This window comes from Aspergillus piperis, assembly GCF_003184755.1.
Source record: "Aspergillus piperis CBS 112811 unplaced genomic scaffold BO85scaffold_3, whole genome shotgun sequence".
Lineage (NCBI taxonomy): Eukaryota > Fungi > Ascomycota > Eurotiomycetes > Eurotiales > Aspergillaceae > Aspergillus > Aspergillus piperis.
The window spans coordinates 691,161-709,060 of record NW_020291593.1 but is presented as its reverse complement, the minus strand read 5'-3'; the positions used below and the strand labels follow the sequence as shown (position 1 = coordinate 709,060).

At 51.5% G+C, this 17,900-nt stretch overlaps 5 protein-coding genes across 5 annotated transcripts; 3 read left to right on the top strand and 2 right to left on the bottom strand.

Annotated features, from left to right (window-relative positions):
• Positions 1–25: 25 nt before the first annotated feature.
• BO85DRAFT_184183 (homeobox domain-containing protein) lies at positions 26–2,514 on the bottom strand. The gene is made up of 2 exons (XM_025654372.1): positions 1,883–2,514; positions 26–1,826 (listed from the first exon to the last, which is right to left on the bottom strand). Exons 1-2 carry the CDS (start codon positions 2,210–2,212, stop codon positions 39–41), a joined length of 2,118 nt encoding a protein of 705 aa, XP_025518915.1. The 5' UTR covers positions 2,213–2,514; the 3' UTR covers positions 26–38.
• A 6,748-nt stretch (positions 2,515–9,262) lies between these two features.
• Positions 9,263–10,398, top strand: BO85DRAFT_184027 (uncharacterized protein). Its single transcript, XM_025654369.1, has 2 exons — positions 9,263–10,112; positions 10,303–10,398. Exon 1 carries the CDS (start codon positions 9,379–9,381, stop codon positions 10,003–10,005), a length of 627 nt encoding a protein of 208 aa, XP_025518914.1. The 5' UTR covers positions 9,263–9,378; the 3' UTR covers positions 10,006–10,112; positions 10,303–10,398.
• A 2,028-nt stretch (positions 10,399–12,426) lies between these two features.
• On the bottom strand, positions 12,427–13,407 carry BO85DRAFT_484748 (HAD family hydrolase; the record flags this gene model as incomplete). The annotated part of the gene is made up of 4 exons (XM_025663256.1): positions 12,427–12,908; positions 13,048–13,157; positions 13,220–13,241; positions 13,308–13,407. 4 exons carry the CDS (start codon positions 13,405–13,407, stop codon positions 12,427–12,429), a joined length of 714 nt encoding a protein of 237 aa, XP_025518913.1.
• Positions 13,408–13,851: 444 nt separating this feature from the next.
• BO85DRAFT_435317 (putative GTP binding protein) lies at positions 13,852–15,588 on the top strand (the record flags this gene model as incomplete). Its single annotated transcript, XM_025658516.1, has 3 exons — positions 13,852–13,864; positions 13,917–14,011; positions 14,074–15,588. The coding sequence occupies 3 exons, from the start codon at positions 13,852–13,854 to the stop codon at positions 15,586–15,588; spliced, it is 1,623 nt and encodes a 540-aa protein (XP_025518912.1).
• Positions 15,589–15,991: 403 nt separating this feature from the next.
• On the top strand, positions 15,992–17,859 carry cbfA (putative CBF/NF-Y family transcription factor). Its single transcript, XM_025659439.1, has 3 exons — positions 15,992–16,568; positions 16,702–16,835; positions 16,918–17,859. The coding sequence occupies exons 1-3, from the start codon at positions 16,377–16,379 to the stop codon at positions 17,501–17,503; spliced, it is 912 nt and encodes a 303-aa protein (XP_025518911.1). The 5' UTR covers positions 15,992–16,376; the 3' UTR covers positions 17,504–17,859.
• Positions 17,860–17,900: the final 41 nt, after the last annotated feature.

The window sequence follows — 17,900 nt, the reverse complement described above, 5'->3', positions numbered from 1 at the left end:
TGCACAAAGTAGATGGGTTGGATGGTGCCGTGTGGCGCTCAAAAGTCGTTCGGCGTTTGATTGTTGAAGGTATAGGCCTTGGGCTTCTGCGACGGAAGCTGCTGCGCAACAAATCGGTGAGCTTCCTGCTGCTCCGGGAACTCGTAGATGTGGAACTCCGTTTGCTTCGAATCCCCACAGAATGCAGCCGACGTCGGCATATCGACGTCACTCGTGTGATACACGAGGGAGGGAGACCCTGTCACAGGTACATGGTCGGGCCCCTGTTCCATCGCCTGCTCATATGACATCGTTGTTAGATCCGCCTGCGGAAGTTGGCAGGGGCTCTGAAAGGATGCTTCAGGCGACGGCATTGACGTGGCATCAGTCCAGCTTCTGCCCGTCAGGGGAGCCTCGCAGGAGGCGTAATCGGCGAATGACGTGTAATGGGCAGGGGCTGACATCGGAGGGGCAACACCTTGGTACGGGTAGGAAGAGAGCACATCCACGGCCAACGGTGTCGCGGGAGGTGATGCGATGTTGATCTGCATCGGCTGTGTGGTAGGGAACAATTGGCTGGTCGGTTGCGCCGACAGGCAGTAGCCACCGTCGCTGGGAGTGGTTGGGAGCAGATGGTGCAGATCTTCCGGTGTCAAGGGTGTTGGTGGCGCCAAACCCCCTGTCGTAACCGCAGGTTGTAGCATGGACGACATGTCAGCCTTGGAGCCCAGAGCCCCAGCCTCGGCGAAAGTAGACAGATTGAGAGGGGAACGCTGAGCTGCAGATGCCTTCCGAACACCCGCATATCGGGTGTTCAGACCCTGTGCAGACTTGGATTGCCTCACGCCATGGCTGTTGCCGTAGCTCGGGAGCCTCGTTGAAGGTGACATGGTGGACGATCCCGTCAACATCGAGGACGACCTCGAGGTGCCAATGGCAGCAGGCCTCGGGCGCTTTCTCCGGGCTGCAAGGTCAAGTTCCTTGCTGGGTTCCTTCCAGGATGAACGGTCGCCTTCGTTCACAAGTTGCGAGCTGGGATGCGTGTTGATGCCAATCCCTTCCAATGTGTCGGCCAGCTCGTCAGAAGAGCCTCGCCTGGGCACCGACAGATCATGTTGCATAGGGTATTGCACACCGTTGTAGGAAACTTCAGCATCGCTAGCCGAACGGTAGCCAGAAAGAGACTTTGACGTCTGAAGCTGGTGGGACCAGTCTTCATTCTGGGAGGGGTGGAACTGGACGTTTTGCATCGAGTCATGGCCGGCGTCATGTTGAGTGCCGTCCATGCCGGGCATCGTCAGCGACTCCCCGGACGTCACATACCCAAGAGCACCCTGAGAACTTTGCGACGTCCACGAGATGGCGTTCTGTGAGAAAGAAGAGCTGAGGTCACCCTGCCCATGTCTGCTGCTATCGTGGCTGCCGCAGCGGTTGTTGGAGAAGGTTGTGGTTGGCGACACTGACCCATCCATGCTGGGGGATTGGCTGTTCTCGCCGTCCTGGCCATACCGGTCACGGGCAGCAACAGCAGCATTCAATGCCCGTTGCAGGGAAGCAAAGGTAGCCTCCCGTGCCGACTCGCTTCGGGTCTTCTGGTGCTTAGGCCGCGAGGACGAAGCAGCCGGCGTTTTCGTGCGCTCGGCAGTGTTCTCCACTGATTGTTTGGGGGTATCTTTATCGGTCTCATCCTTCGAGTCTTTGGTGTCCTCCTTCGAGTCTGAGCTCTCCGTGGACTCCGACTTGCCGCGAGCGGCTTCTTCGGCCTCGGCTTTGGCCTTTTGCATCTTCTCGAACTCTTCTTGTCTCTTTTGTTGCTTAGCCTTTGCTCGGCGATTCTGGAACCAGTTCTGCATATACGGTTAGTGAATGTACCGAGTATTCTGAGAGCCAATGGATAACTTACAGCAACTCGTGGAAGGCTCAGATTGGTTTGAGCCGCCAATTGACGCTTGACGTTGCTGCTGGGTTTGGGGTGCGCCTGAAATTGGGCCTCCAAGGTCTCAACTTGTTCCTTCGTCAACCTTGGGCGAGAGAGGTTCTCTGCATATTCTTCGTAGTCCATGATTGGTTGGTGGTAGAAGTCGACCATGTCAAAAGGCGGGTGAGGGTAGAGGTAGCCATCCATTGGATGCATCATGGACGGGTGGGCCATCGTTGGGTCGAAGGCAACCGGCTGCTCCATGGGGACGGCGGCATGGCCGGTAAATGCGTAGGGGTGGTGGAGATAATTCATGTTGTGTGAATCGGAGAATCAGAGTATATATAGAGATAGAAGGAAGAGTCAGGAATTGTCGGGGGTGTTGAGGTGAGGTGAGGCGAGTATGAAGGTATTCAAGGTACAGGACCAGTTGCTGCCAACAAGCCGCAGCTGTGACGAGGCAACTCTATACCATTGAACGGCTGAATCACAGAGAGAATATAGCTGGACAACAAGCCAGGAGGAGGGGAAGGCGGGAAGATAAGGACTTGAAGCAGGAGGGAGAGGAAAGGGAGGAGGGCGGCGGCGGGTAGTAGGGAATGACGGGACTGAAGTAGGCGGGCAAGCTGTCTGGGGTGTATACTTGCAGCCAGGTGGAGTTATAAAGGAAATCCGATGTAGTAATGAGAAAGTATGAGAGGTTGAATCCGGAGAGAGAGAGATAAAGAGTAATTAAAAAAAGAGAGAGAGGAGGGGAACGAAGAGCAGGATCAAGGAAGGTATAAGTCCGATGAAGACAAGGCCGAATAGGACAGCACAGAAAGGGAAAAAGAAGGAATGAGTTGGACTAAGCTGACAGGGAAAAAGCAAGAAAATAAAAATAAAATAAGTATTAAAAATTCAGAATAATGAAAAAATCTTTATTCAAAAGGGAAATAGTAGAGGGAGTGACCAAAATGGAAAAGGAGAGTAGGAGGTGAAGGAGAGAATTGAGTGAGAGGGACTGTAAAGAGAGTAGGCAGAGAGTGTGTCGGGAGTGTGAGTGAGTGAATGAGAAAGAAAAGGAAAAAGGACAAAAGGGAAAAAGGGAAAAAACAAAAAAACGAGAGGACCCAGAAAGGATTGACAGTCAGTCCGTCAGAAAAGAGTAAACTAACACTAACTGGAGAAAAGAAAGAGCAGCAGCAGCAACAGCAACAGCAGCAGCAGGAGAGGGTTTGGAGGGACTGGATTTCGGGGGGAGGGAGTGGGTGGTGCTGGCAGCTCGCCTATTGGCTAACGCTCGATGGGGAGAGATTGGCGGCGGCAGCCTGCCCGGCAAGAAGGTGTGGAGGGGGCCGCGCTGATTGGTGATCGCCGCCCGGAACTGGCTGGAGGAGGATTTGGCCTGGACAGCTTTGGTATCAGGGCTGTATTTGCTCCGTACCGTCAGTTTGGGCGAACTCCCCGTGTCCCGCAGCGCTTCGGGCTTTCGTGTGAACACTCACACAACTCTCTTCCTTTCTGGCTTGTCGGCTACAGCACATCTCGGATTGGCTATTTCGGGTTGTTCCTCTAAACTGTCACTTTCTGCTTGTCACTCTTTTTCTTTTCTTTTCTCTTTCATTAGTTTATCTCTCCCGCTTTCTCCTCTTTCCCCTGCAAAAACCCCTCTTAACAAATTCACACTCTATTTCCCTTCGTCACAGAAAAAGCTCGCGGCAGAAAACATACTACCCAAACTAGTAGCTACCTACCCATTCAGTACTAGACCCGTCTCGGGGAACCAAACCGTTACCAGGTACGGTATTAAACACCCAAGGCATCGACCACCCAAAAATATTGGCCGACGGAGTGGATTTCCTGGTGCTTCCGCCCGAGCGGTTCTAGGGGGTGGCGGCCTGGGCTCTCACACTCTCGGCGGACACTTGAGTACGTACTACTATCTTGGGAAGCTAACTAACTATCGTCCTCACCTAAAAAAAACCACAAACTGAAATACTGTGTGGCTAGTGGTCTTGGAACTGGATAGGGAGGGGACCGTAGATAGATGTCATTGATGTTTCAAAGGATTATACGAAGTTTTAGCTACTTGATATATGCCACACCTTATCTTAATCGTACCAACTGGAAACAGATCCAGGATTTTCTCAGTCCCGCCGCCTTCCACAAGCAATGAGGGGAGGGTGTAACTAAGAGGCGCGCGCGCTTACTCAAAAAATAAAATGGAAAAAAAAAAAGTAGTGCGGTGGCGGCGGTGACTGTTTCTACTCCTCTGGCGTCACTGTGAAAAGAACATGCCTATGCCTGTATGTACTCCATAGGATCATATGTAGGTCCGACGGGTCCGCAACGCATGCTGTACCTCAGAGTGAGCTCAGTTGCTTTTTTCCCTTATTATCGTCAGACCCGTCACGGTGGTACTGCTGTACAGTAAAATCCAAAAGTTCGCTTTTTTCGTTCGTCTGCTGCTAGATGGTGGACACATTTTCGTCACCTCGATTTACCCCATTTTTTTTCGATTTAATTTATTTAGGTTTTCCATTTTTGTTCTTCTGCTTTTCTCTTCACGGTTCTGATGTGATGGTCATCTTTTCTTTTCCTCTCTTCCTGCAGCTTTGACCTGCAAAATCATAATTTTATTTACTCTCACTCAGGAGGGATGTATACTCCTTAATTCTGCTCGGCAATCATTATCAAAGTTTTGGTCCACCGTATGTACCAAGGGTGCCCTGGGGGACCACAATTCTTAGTAAGTGAGAGTCAGACTGAGGAGTAGTAGCAGAGTAAGTAAGTAAAGACTAGAGATGCATGGTCTCCCATTGGTTGAAGTGGATAAGCCACCCCCCCTCTCATCCGCACAAAGCCCTCGTCGTTCATCCCAACTGCCAGCGCTTGCTATTTCCCACACAAACCAAACCTCAACCCCGGCAATGGCTTAAACGGCAGCAATTAAGCTCCAGTGACAACTTGGTTGACAGTCTCACATACTCCCCCCCCCCCCCATGAACCATGATTCCGAACAAAGCTGGGAAACAGCTGCGAGTTGAGTTGAACCCGGTCCCTGCTCCTACGGACTTTCGTCAGTTCCTGCATTAGCGCCACCAAAGCATCCAAAGCCGATTTTAGCTCTTCCCAGGGGGAAGGTTCCTTCTGGGCAGATCCGGGCAACTCAATGGCCCCGAGCGTGGCCACCAAGACACGCCGTCGGCAATAGTAGATTGTTGTTCACATCTCTTTCATCATTTTATTTATTTTTCCTTTGGGGTGGAAGGGGCCCCAAGAGAGCGGGTTCTCCCACGCGGACGGAGTATCTAAGCTCTGCAACATCACGTCTTTCCCGACTGAGGAAAGCTTGCGCTAGAATCTCTCCTTCTTCACCCATGACCTTTTGACTCCCCGATCACGGCGGTCGGGGACCACGCCATCAGTGGGGCAAGTTCGTTTGAAAGGCGGCGTGAGAAAGTGAGCCATGAGATGGATCGCTGAGCCCACCGCCCACTTGGCCTATCCATGTCTCACGCCTTCTGGTGGCAGGCCGGGGGATCGCATGGCCACATCCTACTGGGCCAGTCTGCGATCACGGGGTGCTCGATGGGGAGAGAGTGAGAGAAAGCATCCAATGGCCATTCGGAGTTGTGGACGCCGACCAACGGATTAAGATTCACCGTACATATTCTGGATCCGGTTAGCGCTAGCGGTCCGAAGATCCCCAGCTTCCGATTGATAGTCCGTTCTTCTTACCCGACGGTTCCAACGACTCTTCACCACTCCCACGGGACGGCTTCGTGATGCTCCAGTGGCCCGCCCAGAGAGATAAGGGGATAGGATAAACCACGCAGTTCATCCATGTACGGAGTAGCATGGCACATTAGACAGAACTGGGGTTCAAGAGGCCATGACGTGATCAAAGTACTTCCTCCTGAGTCCTGAGAGACCCTCTTATCCACCCCCCACAGACTGCCATGGCAATCGACGCATCCGACCATCACAATTGGTACTTGCTCTCCTTTAGGTGTGCCAGAACAAAGAGAGGTGAAGCGGGGAAGGAGCTCCGGCCAGCCGAAAGAAAGTCAGTAAAGTCAGTAACTCAGTCAGTCGATTTATGCCTTGACTACGCCTTTCCCATACCTTCTTCCCCCATAATAGCCCCCATACCGGACGTACCAGATGCATTGGCCTTTAATTCCCGTATGAATGGACACCGTCCTAGTAACTCAATTGGCACGGATCTCTGCAAAAAATGCCTGTCATGCTTTTCCCGCAAGGTCCTTGGAACTCACGGACTTGCTATTCGCCAATAGGTAAATATTTTCTTTCTCTGAAAATTCCTTTCCTTCAGTGAAAAAACTAAATTAATAGAATAAAAAGCGAAAGAAACACAGAAAAAAACAAAAAAGAAAGAGCCATCGGGAAGGACGTGAAGAGAGAGAGGGAGAATGAGAGAACAGACCGCGCCGGCTGCAAAAGCGTGGCAGCAGCTCAGCCAAAGACCCACCAAAACCAATAGTCGACAGATCCTCGTCGATCCGCCTCAGGGATCTGTCGATTGTCGAACATCTCTCACCTTTCCTTTTTCTTCCAATGCTCTCGGGATCCGATGATTAGGACTCCCTTCCTTCCCCCCTCTCTTTCTCCCCACTCTGAGCGCCCTACACGCGTGAGAACTTTCTGCGAAATCCGCCATTCGTCCGTTTGAATTTCTGGCTTCTGTCAAACCAGGCCATAATCGACGCTAATCATGATTGTGGTCACAGACACAGGCTCACTCGCTCACTCGCTCGCCCCCCTCAAGTCACGAGATGACGCAGTAGTGATCTGCAATCTGCTCTCATGCAGCAGCAGCAGGACCGGGGGTCATTAATGTCATGTTAGGGGGTGGGATCTGGTCTGACGCTATCGTATGCGCTTCCCACAGGTCTCGATGGGCAACGAGAACTGTTGAGCCGAAATACATATGCATGCACGCATGCATGGGTATAATCTTTTGGTTCGTCTGTGAGCCTATTTCCTACGTTCTCACGACCGCCATGCACCTGGCCCAAGTCCGTCGACAGTCGGACGATGATGCTGGGCAGGGATGCCTCCAAGAAGAGGGCTCCAGTCTGGCGGGGCCCATAGCCTGACTACGACACACACTGCGTTCCAGAGTAGTATCATCTGACTACAACCCGTGGGGAATGATACGAAGTAGTTGATAGTGGGAGGAGTAAGTACGTAGTAGTTATCTGAGGCCCAAGTGGAACCAGATAGATAGGGGGGCGCGGGAGAGGGGCCAAAACAATGGGGTATTTCCCCTACCGAGTTTCGAGCGGTGCTAAAGTACATACTACTGACTACTAACTACGTCGACACACTCCGCCCACGGAGTAATTATATTGGGCCGTCAATGCTGAACTACGAAATATGGAGTTCACCATGATTGAAGGGCAAGTACTCCATCCAGGTGCCAGGGTAACCGGGAATCCCTCTCCAACCAACCACGAAAACGCACCGGGTCTCTCGGGTTCACGTGTATGTATGCAGCACCTTAAAAACAGCTTAAGCACATCGTACTGGGAACACCTTGCCACAAGCTGTCCACCCAACAGCAATGGCCCTGCAACAGGAGGGCTCATGTCGCGTAACCTGACAACCCCTCAAACAAGCTCAGACCAATCAGCACAGGCGTATCCCGGCGTGGACTCACGTCTCAGAGCTTGAGAACAGTCCTGGGCGTGCAACATGGATCTCTTCTCAGAACAAGAATGAGGATCTGACTATCTGCCTAGCCTGAGCTGGCTCCCTGTGAGGATCCACCACCACCCGCACGGATCGCTTTCACCGCGATCCTCATAGGCTGATGGGATCTCACAGAGGGCCGTTGTCGCCCGAATGATAGAGGTCTCAAATATTGGACCCTGGAAGGGAAAAAACAAGCAAATACATGGGAAGGAAGCGAGCGAAAGGAAAAGAAGAGGGAGAAAAAGCAAGAAAAATCCCCGATGATCCTCGGTGCATGGGAGTGATGGTCTGTGATACCTGAGTGGAGGATGGGTGGATGGGTGGGTGGATGAAATGGTACACTCTGAAAGTGGAAGTCAGTGATGACCCCCCCGACCCCCAATCCTCCCCTGAAACTGGAAGCCTCACTGAATATCCTAACCTGAAGTATACTTAGATGCTGATCACGCTGGCCAGTGGGAGCCGAGTTGCTGGACCGGGGCCCCGATCCTCAATAGCATGGGATCCCCTGTCTGGGTATAAGGTTGACTTGGCACTGGGGGATCCTCCCCTATTGACGGCCGGTCGCCTGTCCGTAAGGAAAAACTTCCCTGCTAACATACCATCCGAACTCCATCTGCCCATCCCCCTGGGTCTGATCATTCCGTGGCAGCTACCCTCCGCTTGTCACATCTGGCCGGGATACTGTCTAGTGTGACAATCACCACCCGCCATGATCGTATCATTACTAACAGGGGAGGGATGGGGGGTTGAGATTGTATTGCCCACTCCAACTTTCCATGCACTGGCTCGAGTTTAGTGCGATTGGAACCCAGCATGGCCATACATATGTGGATATGTGGACCTATCTGGGCGTCGATTGCCATGGCTTTCCTTTTCCCCCTCCGTAGTAGTGCCTTCTGCCTCATCACTAACTAGCTTACTCCGGCCACGCCGTGTTGAACGCGACGTTCAGCTGCGACACTCAACGCCACAGAGCTGAATCTGTGGCGGTGCGTATTCGAGCGTCAGCCACATGTAGATCACCGGACTAGTGAGGGCCTCAGGCCCTAGACGATCTTCCTGCTAGTTAGTATCACCGGCCTGTCTTTAGGCGTTCTCCGAATAGCGTGACTGTCAGCACCAGGACTTGCAGACTTGAGTCAAGATGACTGCCTCTGGGTGGACGGAACCCAAAATGCTTCACCGCGATTTGTCATGGCATAACAATAGCCTCTTCGATCGATAGGCTCTCAGCGAAGCCGCCACACGGCACTTCGATCTGCCTGCCTATTCTCTATCCTAATCTTGTTTAACTCCGTGATTGTGCCACCGTGCTCAACGCTCAGGGCGGCTAACTTCCCTGACGACCCCGTCATCGTGTTCCAGGTTCCCAGGTTCGAACCAGGGCTGACGGAGTGTGACGAGTTGGGTTGCTGTACAAGAGATCACATCGTTGTTGCCTGAGCTGCAGCAACGGTGAATGATTCTCGTCACGAGTGGGCTTCAGTTGACTGGCCGATCCACTTCCCTTCTCTCGCCGTCTGATAATCACTCTGCCTCTCATTGACTAGTGATACAGTGTAATACCCATAAGCACCGCAAACCAAAGACTCCTCTTTCCAACCAAAATGGCAAGAAGGGGGGAAAGCGTAAAAAAAGAAAGAAGAAAAGAAGAGAAGATGTGACTCCACCTCCTCCATCACAGCACACTTCCGAAAGGCCTACATCATCCCTTGCATAGGGCGTCAGACGCAGCTTGAGGGAGGGGGGATGGGCCAGATGCACCTCGCTGGGCCATGGACGAGCTCAACTCGATCTCCGGCGCCGAAGCAGCAGGGATCGCGCCGATCGAAGTTCGCCGTCGACAAGTCGACCCATCTCTTTTCCAGAATCTGATCGCCCCCTTCTCTCAACGAGGCGATCCTCTTCGGGTCTGCGATGTGCAACCGATTCCCGCCACTATTGCGAGTTTTCTTTTTCGTTCCCTTCCCCCTGGAATCTGCAATTGTGCTGCTGGCTCGTGTCCTCCGAACGGGCAGCCGCCGCTGGGTGGCCCCTACTACTGTACAGGATGTATGCACATAGGGGATTCCGTCCTTTTGGCACAATCGGTTTGTTTCGTGTTGTTTCGTGTTGTTTCGCCACGTCTCATCCTCTCACACACATTTCTCTCTCAGATCATCTTTTGGACCGTGTGTTTCGGCCACCTACGTATTCCCAGAAGACTTAGGTGCAGTCGTAATGTTCGGGAGGTTCCTAAGTATAACCATTGCAGCAGCCACTATGCAATAAGTCCCAGCTCTGCTATGGCCACTTCGCGTTACCTACTCAGGTACTACTGGCTTGTCTGCCTACTTACCTATTCCTCCGTCCCGCGCGACGGGACCCAGAATCCCGGAAGTAAAAAAAAGAAAAAGAAATAAAATAAAATAAGAAAAAAGAATGCGAGAAGAGACAGGCCTACTTCCAGCAACCCCAATCGGTTCGGGAGGAAAGGAACACTCGAAACTTGTCGGTGAGAGCAATCCAGGTCGGTGACCAGCAACCCACCGCGCGCAGCCGTTTAACTTAATCTTCTGATATATTGCGCTCGGCTTTCCGAAAATGCCTCAGAGGATGAGATCTGTCACGACAGGGCGAGCGAGTACCAGAGAAGCGGTCTTGAGCTAAGTTGACTTTCGCCGGTGTGGAAATGCACTGACGGTCTTGTCTGTTCCTAGGGCTGTTGTCACCGACATGCATACATACAGTATACTTGGTATACTTGCGTACTTACAGTAGTCAACCAGTCTATTATTCGCCCGTCGAAAAAGGGCTGGCTGGGGTGCTCCATACGGAGTCCTCCCCGGATTGTTTCTCCATCGGAGCTGATCTGAGCTGAGCTGAAGCAAGCTCTCTTGCCACTTCCTACTTTCGGGTCCTTGATTAGTCTACCTAGTCTTGCTTAGTACCTACCTACCAAAAAGCAAAGCGGACTCAATGATCTGCTGCTGCTTCACCGCTAGCTAACTATCTAGCATGGAGCTTCCCTCTTTTACTTTTCGGAGGGTCTGTCTGCTTGCCTGCACTGTGCTTACTGTAGGTACGGCTTTGTCTTCCCCCCGGCACTTACTACTTACCAACCTGTCTACTGTACGAAACTACTTACGACCCGATACTAGTCTGTCATGTCTCCCTGGGATTAGACAGACGCATGGAGAGTATCCTGCTTACTTACGGAGTACATGATCTTCTTAGGTTCCCTCTCTTTGGGGAATGGGGAACATTGGCGCGACGCTATGTGCTATGTACTAACCTGCAGACAAGCAGCAGCAACAGCAGCAGCAGCACTAAGCTCCATGTTCCACAAGACAGACGACAAGCTCTACTGTATACTCTATCTCGAGCTAAGCTAAGGTAAGGGTCTGGTGAGTAAGAAGATAGTCCATCACATCACAGACAGTCAACACGGCACGGAATACTCTTTGAGATTTCCGGTGTGAGACATACAGCTTTCACTGTCACTACTCCGTATACCACTTACATATCCCGACACATACTGTAGGAGGATAGCAATGCCTACTACTCACATCCTGTAGTTACCACTCGCTCTAAACACACAGACACACTTACTACCTCTGAAACCTAAGACCAGACTACCAGTACTAACAATGAATATCACCATCACCGCTGCGCCTCTCACCACTTCATATCGTCAATAAATCCCATTGAGCGTAGTTAGTCAATTGATTGCTCGAATTAACTAGTTACTTATATTCCTCATAAACTAGTATGTGCTTGACCTCAGGTATAAAGAGTAGTATTTATAATTAACACCACTCAAGTGAACCCATGAAATCTCCCTCCATTCTCACTTTCCACAACAACAACAACAACAACAACAACAACAACAACAACAACAACCAAGCAGTAGACTGAAGTAGAGTAGAACCTTCTCCCCAAGCCCCATCTATCTATACATAACTATAATCATCCACATCCACATCCTTAACAACCACCTCCCAAATCTAGTAACTACATATGAGCAACCAACAAACCAAATAACCTACCTATGTTTATCTTTAGACCGATACAGAAAAGTCCTCCAACTAGAATCAGTTTCGATCTAGATCACATCACATCACACCCCAACCAACCCCACCGTTATGATTTCAAAAACTTCGGGGTATCTGCAATTTCTGCGTTGCGTTGGGTCATATGTGGAGAGAAGGGTAGTAGGTAGTAGTCAAGGGACGTACGTACGTACGTTAGTTAGTGGCATGCAAGGTAAAAAAGAAAAAAAAATATAAGTGTTTAGAAACGGATGGAACGGTGGTGAAGGGTGGAAAAAACGTTGGGGGGTGTTGTTTGTGTCGCTCTGGTGATGGTGGAAGAGAGATGAGATGTGTCATATTTGGGGTACGTACAGTAACATTAGTTAGTAGTTTACTATGTGATCGACTAGTTGCGTTGTTTGTTGTTGGTAGGTAGAGACTAGGGTATGTATGTATGTATGTATGTATGTAGGAAAACGGTTCTTCGCTGGTCTATCTAATGGTAACTTGACTTACACTCAAGGTAAGTAAGTAGGTAGGTATCTGTCTATGTACAATCGAGGGTTCTGTCTAAGAATCTTCGTAGTAGACTGGACCCCGATACTGTGACCCGCACACAATAAAGGGATCAAAAAAATCAGGCTAAATGTCAATCGAAATCAAGGAAGTGGACATAAGAAGAGCATGGATAAATCCAAAAGGTCAAAAAGGATAAGATGCCCGCAATCTATTGGATCCAAACTTTCGTCGTCGGGTTTCCAGAAACCTCCCTCCACTTGGAGTTCAAAGTTCAAAGTGAATCAACCCCCTTTATTGGAAGGCGTTCCGGATTTCCAACTGCATCTGGCCATCGACCACGCCCTTGATGCTGATGCTTCTCAGATCCTCGACGATCCAGTCGGCACCGGCTTCTTGGAGCTGCGCAAGCGTGTGGGTCGTCGTGAGCGCAATGACTTTGAACCCGGCCGCCTTACCAGCCCTGATGCCCGACGGCGCATCCTCCAGAACTACCAGAGACGAGGAATGCTCCAGACCCAGGCGCGTCCGACCAAGCAGATAGCACCGGGGGTCAGGCTTGCCCAGCTCAACATCTTCCGCCACCACCAAGACCTTGGGGTGAGCGAGGTTCAGCACGCCCAGCCAGCCGTCCACCAGCGCACGCGTTCCAGAGGTTACCACGCCCCAGCGAGCGCCAGCGTCGTCCAACGCTGACATGAAATACCGCGCCCCGGGAATCTCGACGGCGTCCGACCCGTATTCCTTCGGGATGCGACCTTCGATGTAGCTGACATCTGGCGGTTGAGAAAGCAACTGGTCAGTCTGCTGGATGCTGTATGTGGTAGATGGACGATAAGGAAGAGTGGTGGTGGTGATGGTTTCAGGTTGGAGTTTCTCAATCGAACTGCAGAGTGTCCAAAGGAATACACTTACACTCCCAATTGGCCTTCTTCGGGTCGTACAACTGGATCGTATCGATGCTTCGGCGGCCGTGGGAAGTGGCCAAAATGGTCTTGGGGTCAACGCCCAACTCCGCACCGATTCTGCAAGTGATAATTAGGACGAATGGCGTTTGGTTACACGAAGGGAAGTGGTGGGGACGAACTTGTGCCAGTGTTTCACAATCGCTAAAGATCAGATGTCAGTACATGGTGACAGAGGAGGGGTATGTGGGCATGAGGAGGGGGACTGACCATCGGTTGAGTCGACGATAGTGCCGTCAAAGTCGGAGAGTAGTCCGTCAAAAGTGTGGACTTGCGGAGGGGCAGAGAAGGAGCCGGATGGTCTAGACATGATAATGGTGGGGGAAGTAGGACAGAAAAACTCAGGGCCAACACAAGGTGGGGGTAGAAGGAATGGAGGGACAACTCAAAGGATGTGAGTAAATAGATGTAAGGAGTGGACACAGTCAGCACCGCTAGTCAGCAAAAGGAGGGACAAAGGGGAAAAGAAAAGGTGGGTTTCAGGCTTCAGGCAGAAGGAGTGAATGAGTTGGTAAGTCGTGAGAGAGAGAGTCAGTCCAAAGGAACGAACGAATGGCAGCGCCGGATATCCATAGTCTGTAGTAAGAAAGTATGCCGGTATTACCGGAGATCGGTGTTTCATTGTGCCGGTTATCTTAGCGCCTTGCCGCCGAAATCTTCTTGGCGGCACAAAATTGTTCGGGCGGATCAGAGTGAGTCTCTGTGCTTTGGATCGCCTTTTTGCTCAGAGACGGTTTAGGGGTTATTAGGCAAGATGGTCAAGCTAGGTATGTTCGCTTCATCAGTATCGCCATTGTCCTCTGCTAACCCTTCCTCCAGGCAAAAACTCCAAGCGGGTTCCCGTCCGCCTACGACACAAGATTGAAAAGGCCTCCGCGGCCAAGCAACGCAAGCAGAGAAAGCTTGCAAAGAAGGTACACACCACTCCTTTTGCATGTTTCTGCATCATCATTGCTCATACTAATGCTGCTTGTAGAACCCCGAGTGGCGCTCCAAGATCAAGAAGGACCCCGGTATCCCCAATCTGTTCCCGCACAAGGACAAGATCCTCCACGAGATCGAAGAGAAGAGACGCTTGAAGGCGGAGGAACAACAGCGCATTCGCGATGAGGCCCGCGCTCGTCGCCAGGCTCAGAAGGAGGGTGGCGCTGAGGAGGATCCTGTTGATGCCAATGTCATGATTGATGAGGACGATCTGATCGACGACGACGATATGGACGAGGATGTCGGTGACTCCTCGAACCCCATGGCGGCGCTGCTTGCTTCCGCCCGTGCCAGAGCTGCCGAGTACGAGGAGGAGCACTCCGATGATGAGGACGATGAGATGGACGAGGACGACTCCGACGACGAGGATATGGACGAGATGGACCAGGACGAAGAAGGCGGTGCCAGCCTGGACGTCTCCGCCCCGATCACCCAGAGCACTTCGAAGGAGAGCTCGCGACGGGCCTTCGACAAGGTTTTCAAGCAGGTTATTGACAACGCCGATGTGGTGTTGTACGTTCTGGATGCCCGTGATCCCGAGGGCACTCGGTCCAAGGAGGTGGAGCGCGAGATCATGTCCGCGGACGGAGGCAACAAGCGATTGATCCTGATCCTCAATAAGATCGATCTGGTTCCTCCTCCGGTGCTCAAGAACTGGCTGATCCATCTGCGCCGCTACTTCCCCACGCTGCCTCTGAAGGCCTCCAACGGCTCGGGCAACGCTCACAGCTTCGACCACAAGCAGCTGACTGTCAAGGGCACCTCCGAGACGCTCTTCCACGCGCTCAAGTCGTACGCGCACAACAAGCAGATGAAGCGCTCCATCTCCGTCGGTGTGATCGGTTACCCCAACGTCGGCAAGTCGTCCGTCATCAACGCCCTGACGGCCCGTCTGAACAAGGGTTCCAGCAACGCTTGCCCCACGGGCGCCGAGGCCGGTGTGACCACCAGCCTGCGGTCCGTGAAGCTGGACAGCAAGCTCAAGCTGATCGACTCCCCGGGTATTGTCTTCCCCAACTCGAGCGACAAGGCCAGCAAGAAGAAGAAGAAGCAGGAGGAGCACGCGCGTCTGATCCTCCTGAACGCGGTTCCCCCCAAGCAGATTGAGGACCCCGTTCCCGCCGTGTCGTTGCTGCTCAAGCGCTTGTCGACATCGGACGACCTCATCTCCAAGCTGCTGCAACTCTACAACATCCCCCCGCTCATCCCGACCGGTGGCGACCAGACGCACGACTTCCTGGTCCATGTGGCCCGCAAGCGTGGTCGTCTCGGCAAGGGTGGTGTGCCCAACATTGAGGCCGCCGCCATGACGGTGATTACCGACTGGCGTGATGGACGTATCCAGGGCTGGGTTAACGCCCCTGTGCTGCCGGTAGTGACTACGGCAGAGGGCGCGGCGGCGCCGGCCGAGGGCGTGGACACGAAGCAGATTGTGACGGAGTGGGCGGCAGAGTTCAAGATTGAGGGATTGTGGGGCAATGGGGAGGATGATGAGATGGCCGAATAGATGTTTTTCTCATGGATACCAGGCGTTAATGGTTTCTTAAAAGGTAGATAGTGTCAATTGCGATGAACATATACCGGACCGAAGTTTCGTATGTCAATTATAGCAGTAATGCCAAAGCAATTAGCATTGAATTATTTGCAATTGTGTATTGTAGTAGTCTTCAATAGTACGGCAGTAGTCACCAACAGTAGTAGTAGTATAGTAGTAGTAGTAGTTTACCTCACTGTTCCAACATATGAACACAACCTCCAGTATTCCGGCCAAAATATATAGTTGGATGGCACCTCACATCAGTACACCCACCACTTTAACCTCTTCACTTCAACCAAAGTAACAAATATAAACAATCAGTAAAACACATCCAAATTACCAGCAACATGAAACAATCACCAAGCCCCAACTAACCCATCATACTTCCTACCCAACATACAAAGTTAGTATGTAGTACATAACGTACTTGCAGAAAAGAAACCTTATCACCACCCACCCGAAGCGATACGATACCCATAATCAATCACCCCCAAAGATTCCGCCGCCTCCTCCCCCGATCCACACGCGCCGCTCCTCCGCGTTTCTGTCGCGTCACAATCCCATTTCTGCACAGGAATTTTTTAAAACGAACCAACATCAATCAATCAATCAATCACTCACCACGATACCCCCTTCCATTCTATAATTTTACTTCACTCACAACGATTGGCGACCCCCAAAATAAGAAACCAGAAATACAGAAAGAAACACAAAAGGGAAGGAAAGAACGAAAGAAAGAAAGGAAGAAAGGCACCACCATGCCCCGAAAATCCACCAGCAGCAGCACGCCCGGCGACGACGGAGCAGGAGCAGAACAATCCCAGATATCCCAAATACACCATTCCCAATCACCCTCAGATATCGTCCACCTTCCCGAATCAACAGGACAGATGGTCGAAGCGACAGAACAACAACTCAAGGCGCGGGCGGAGGGGGGTGTGAGTATTGAGGTGTGTATATATCCATCCATCACTCCCTTCCTTCCTTCCTTCCTTATATCCAAACATATCTATATCTATATCTATATATATATATGTGGGGAATTATCATAACTAATAGGTATCTATCTAACTGTGGTAACAGGACTACCTCCTCCCCCGCTCTCTCACCCTCCGACTAGCAAAATCCGTTCTTCCTCCGAATACATCGATACAGAAGGATGCGGTATTGGCGATTCAAAAGGCCGCGACGGTGTTTGTGTCGTATTTGTCGTCGCAGTATGTTTCCCCCTTCATTCCTTTAGATCTATCTTTCTTGCGTCCAGGAGGATAGTGTATTGACTTTGGGGGCTGTGTTTAGTGCCAACGAAGCAACCCTCAAACGAACCGTCGCGCCATCGGACGTCTTCAGCGCCATTTCGGAACTAGAGTTTGATGGATTCCGCACACGATTGGAGCAGGAGTTGGAGGCGTTTACGGAGTTGAAGGCGGGGAAGAGGAGGGCGAAGAAGGGGGATAGTAGTAGTAGTACTACTGCTGCTGCGGCGGCGGCGGAGGGAGTGGGGAAGGATGCTGAGGAGGAAGAGGAAGATGGGGATAGAGGGGTGAAGAGGGTGAAGCGGGCAGAGGAGAAGAAGAAGAATGGTATTGGTGGTGGTGGTGGGGAGGAAGAGGAAGGGGATGAGACGCAGGAGGAGCATGAGCAGGAACAGGAGCAGGATGATGAAGAGGAAGAGGAGGAGGAAGAAGAAGAGGAGGACGAGGAGGAGGAAGAAGAGCAGAAGGATGATGATGATGAGGATGAGGAAGAGAATGATATTGATCGAGTGGAGGATTTGGATCGGGCGAAACGGCCGATGAATCCGGATGTTGAGGGGGATGAGTCGGACAGTGAGGATGAGGATGGGCCTGGGAGTCAGCTGCGAGGGGATTTGGGACTGGGTTAGATTGTGTTTTATGATGATTATGTGTGTATGGTATGGTATATGTCTTTGTCTCTGTTTACGGCTGATGGGTATGCGGCAACGAAATGGATTGTTGCATGATATCACTTCTACTCCACGTCCAATGTACAATGTGTTGATACCCAATTCAACTTCATCACAACCAGCTGCTCATTATATTCACCACGTGGGGACTCCTTGAACTCCGCACTCACAACGCCCACAAGGGCTTGCCTATGTTGTACAATCATTGGTGCAGTTGACGCCACAAATCAGAAGAGTACCCAAGGGACTCCAACCAGCTATATATAGCTGCTGCTTGAAGCAGTGAGGTGAGCCCAAATGATATCTTCGTTATCCCACCCAAACGCCATGTCCCATAGTCTATCATTGGTATCGC

Bases quoted from the DNA above. Each gene is read 5' to 3' on its own strand.
- BO85DRAFT_184183 (XM_025654372.1), bottom strand. From the start codon at position 2,212: ATGAATTATCTCCACCACCCCTACGCATTTACCGGCCATGCCGCCGTC. The intron at 1,827-1,882 runs GTAAGTTATCCA...CCGTATATGCAG, and splicing joins TGAGCCTTCCACGAGTTGCT to AACTGGTTCCAGAATCGCCG.
- BO85DRAFT_184027 (XM_025654369.1), top strand. From the start codon at position 9,379: ATGGACGAGCTCAACTCGATCTCCGGCGCCGAAGCAGCAGGGATCGCG.
- cbfA (XM_025659439.1), top strand. From the start codon at position 16,377: ATGCCCCGAAAATCCACCAGCAGCAGCACGCCCGGCGACGACGGAGCA. The intron at 16,569-16,701 runs GTGTGTATATAT...CTGTGGTAACAG, and splicing joins AGGGGGGTGTGAGTATTGAG to GACTACCTCCTCCCCCGCTC. The intron at 16,836-16,917 runs GTATGTTTCCCC...GGCTGTGTTTAG, and splicing joins GTGTCGTATTTGTCGTCGCA to TGCCAACGAAGCAACCCTCA.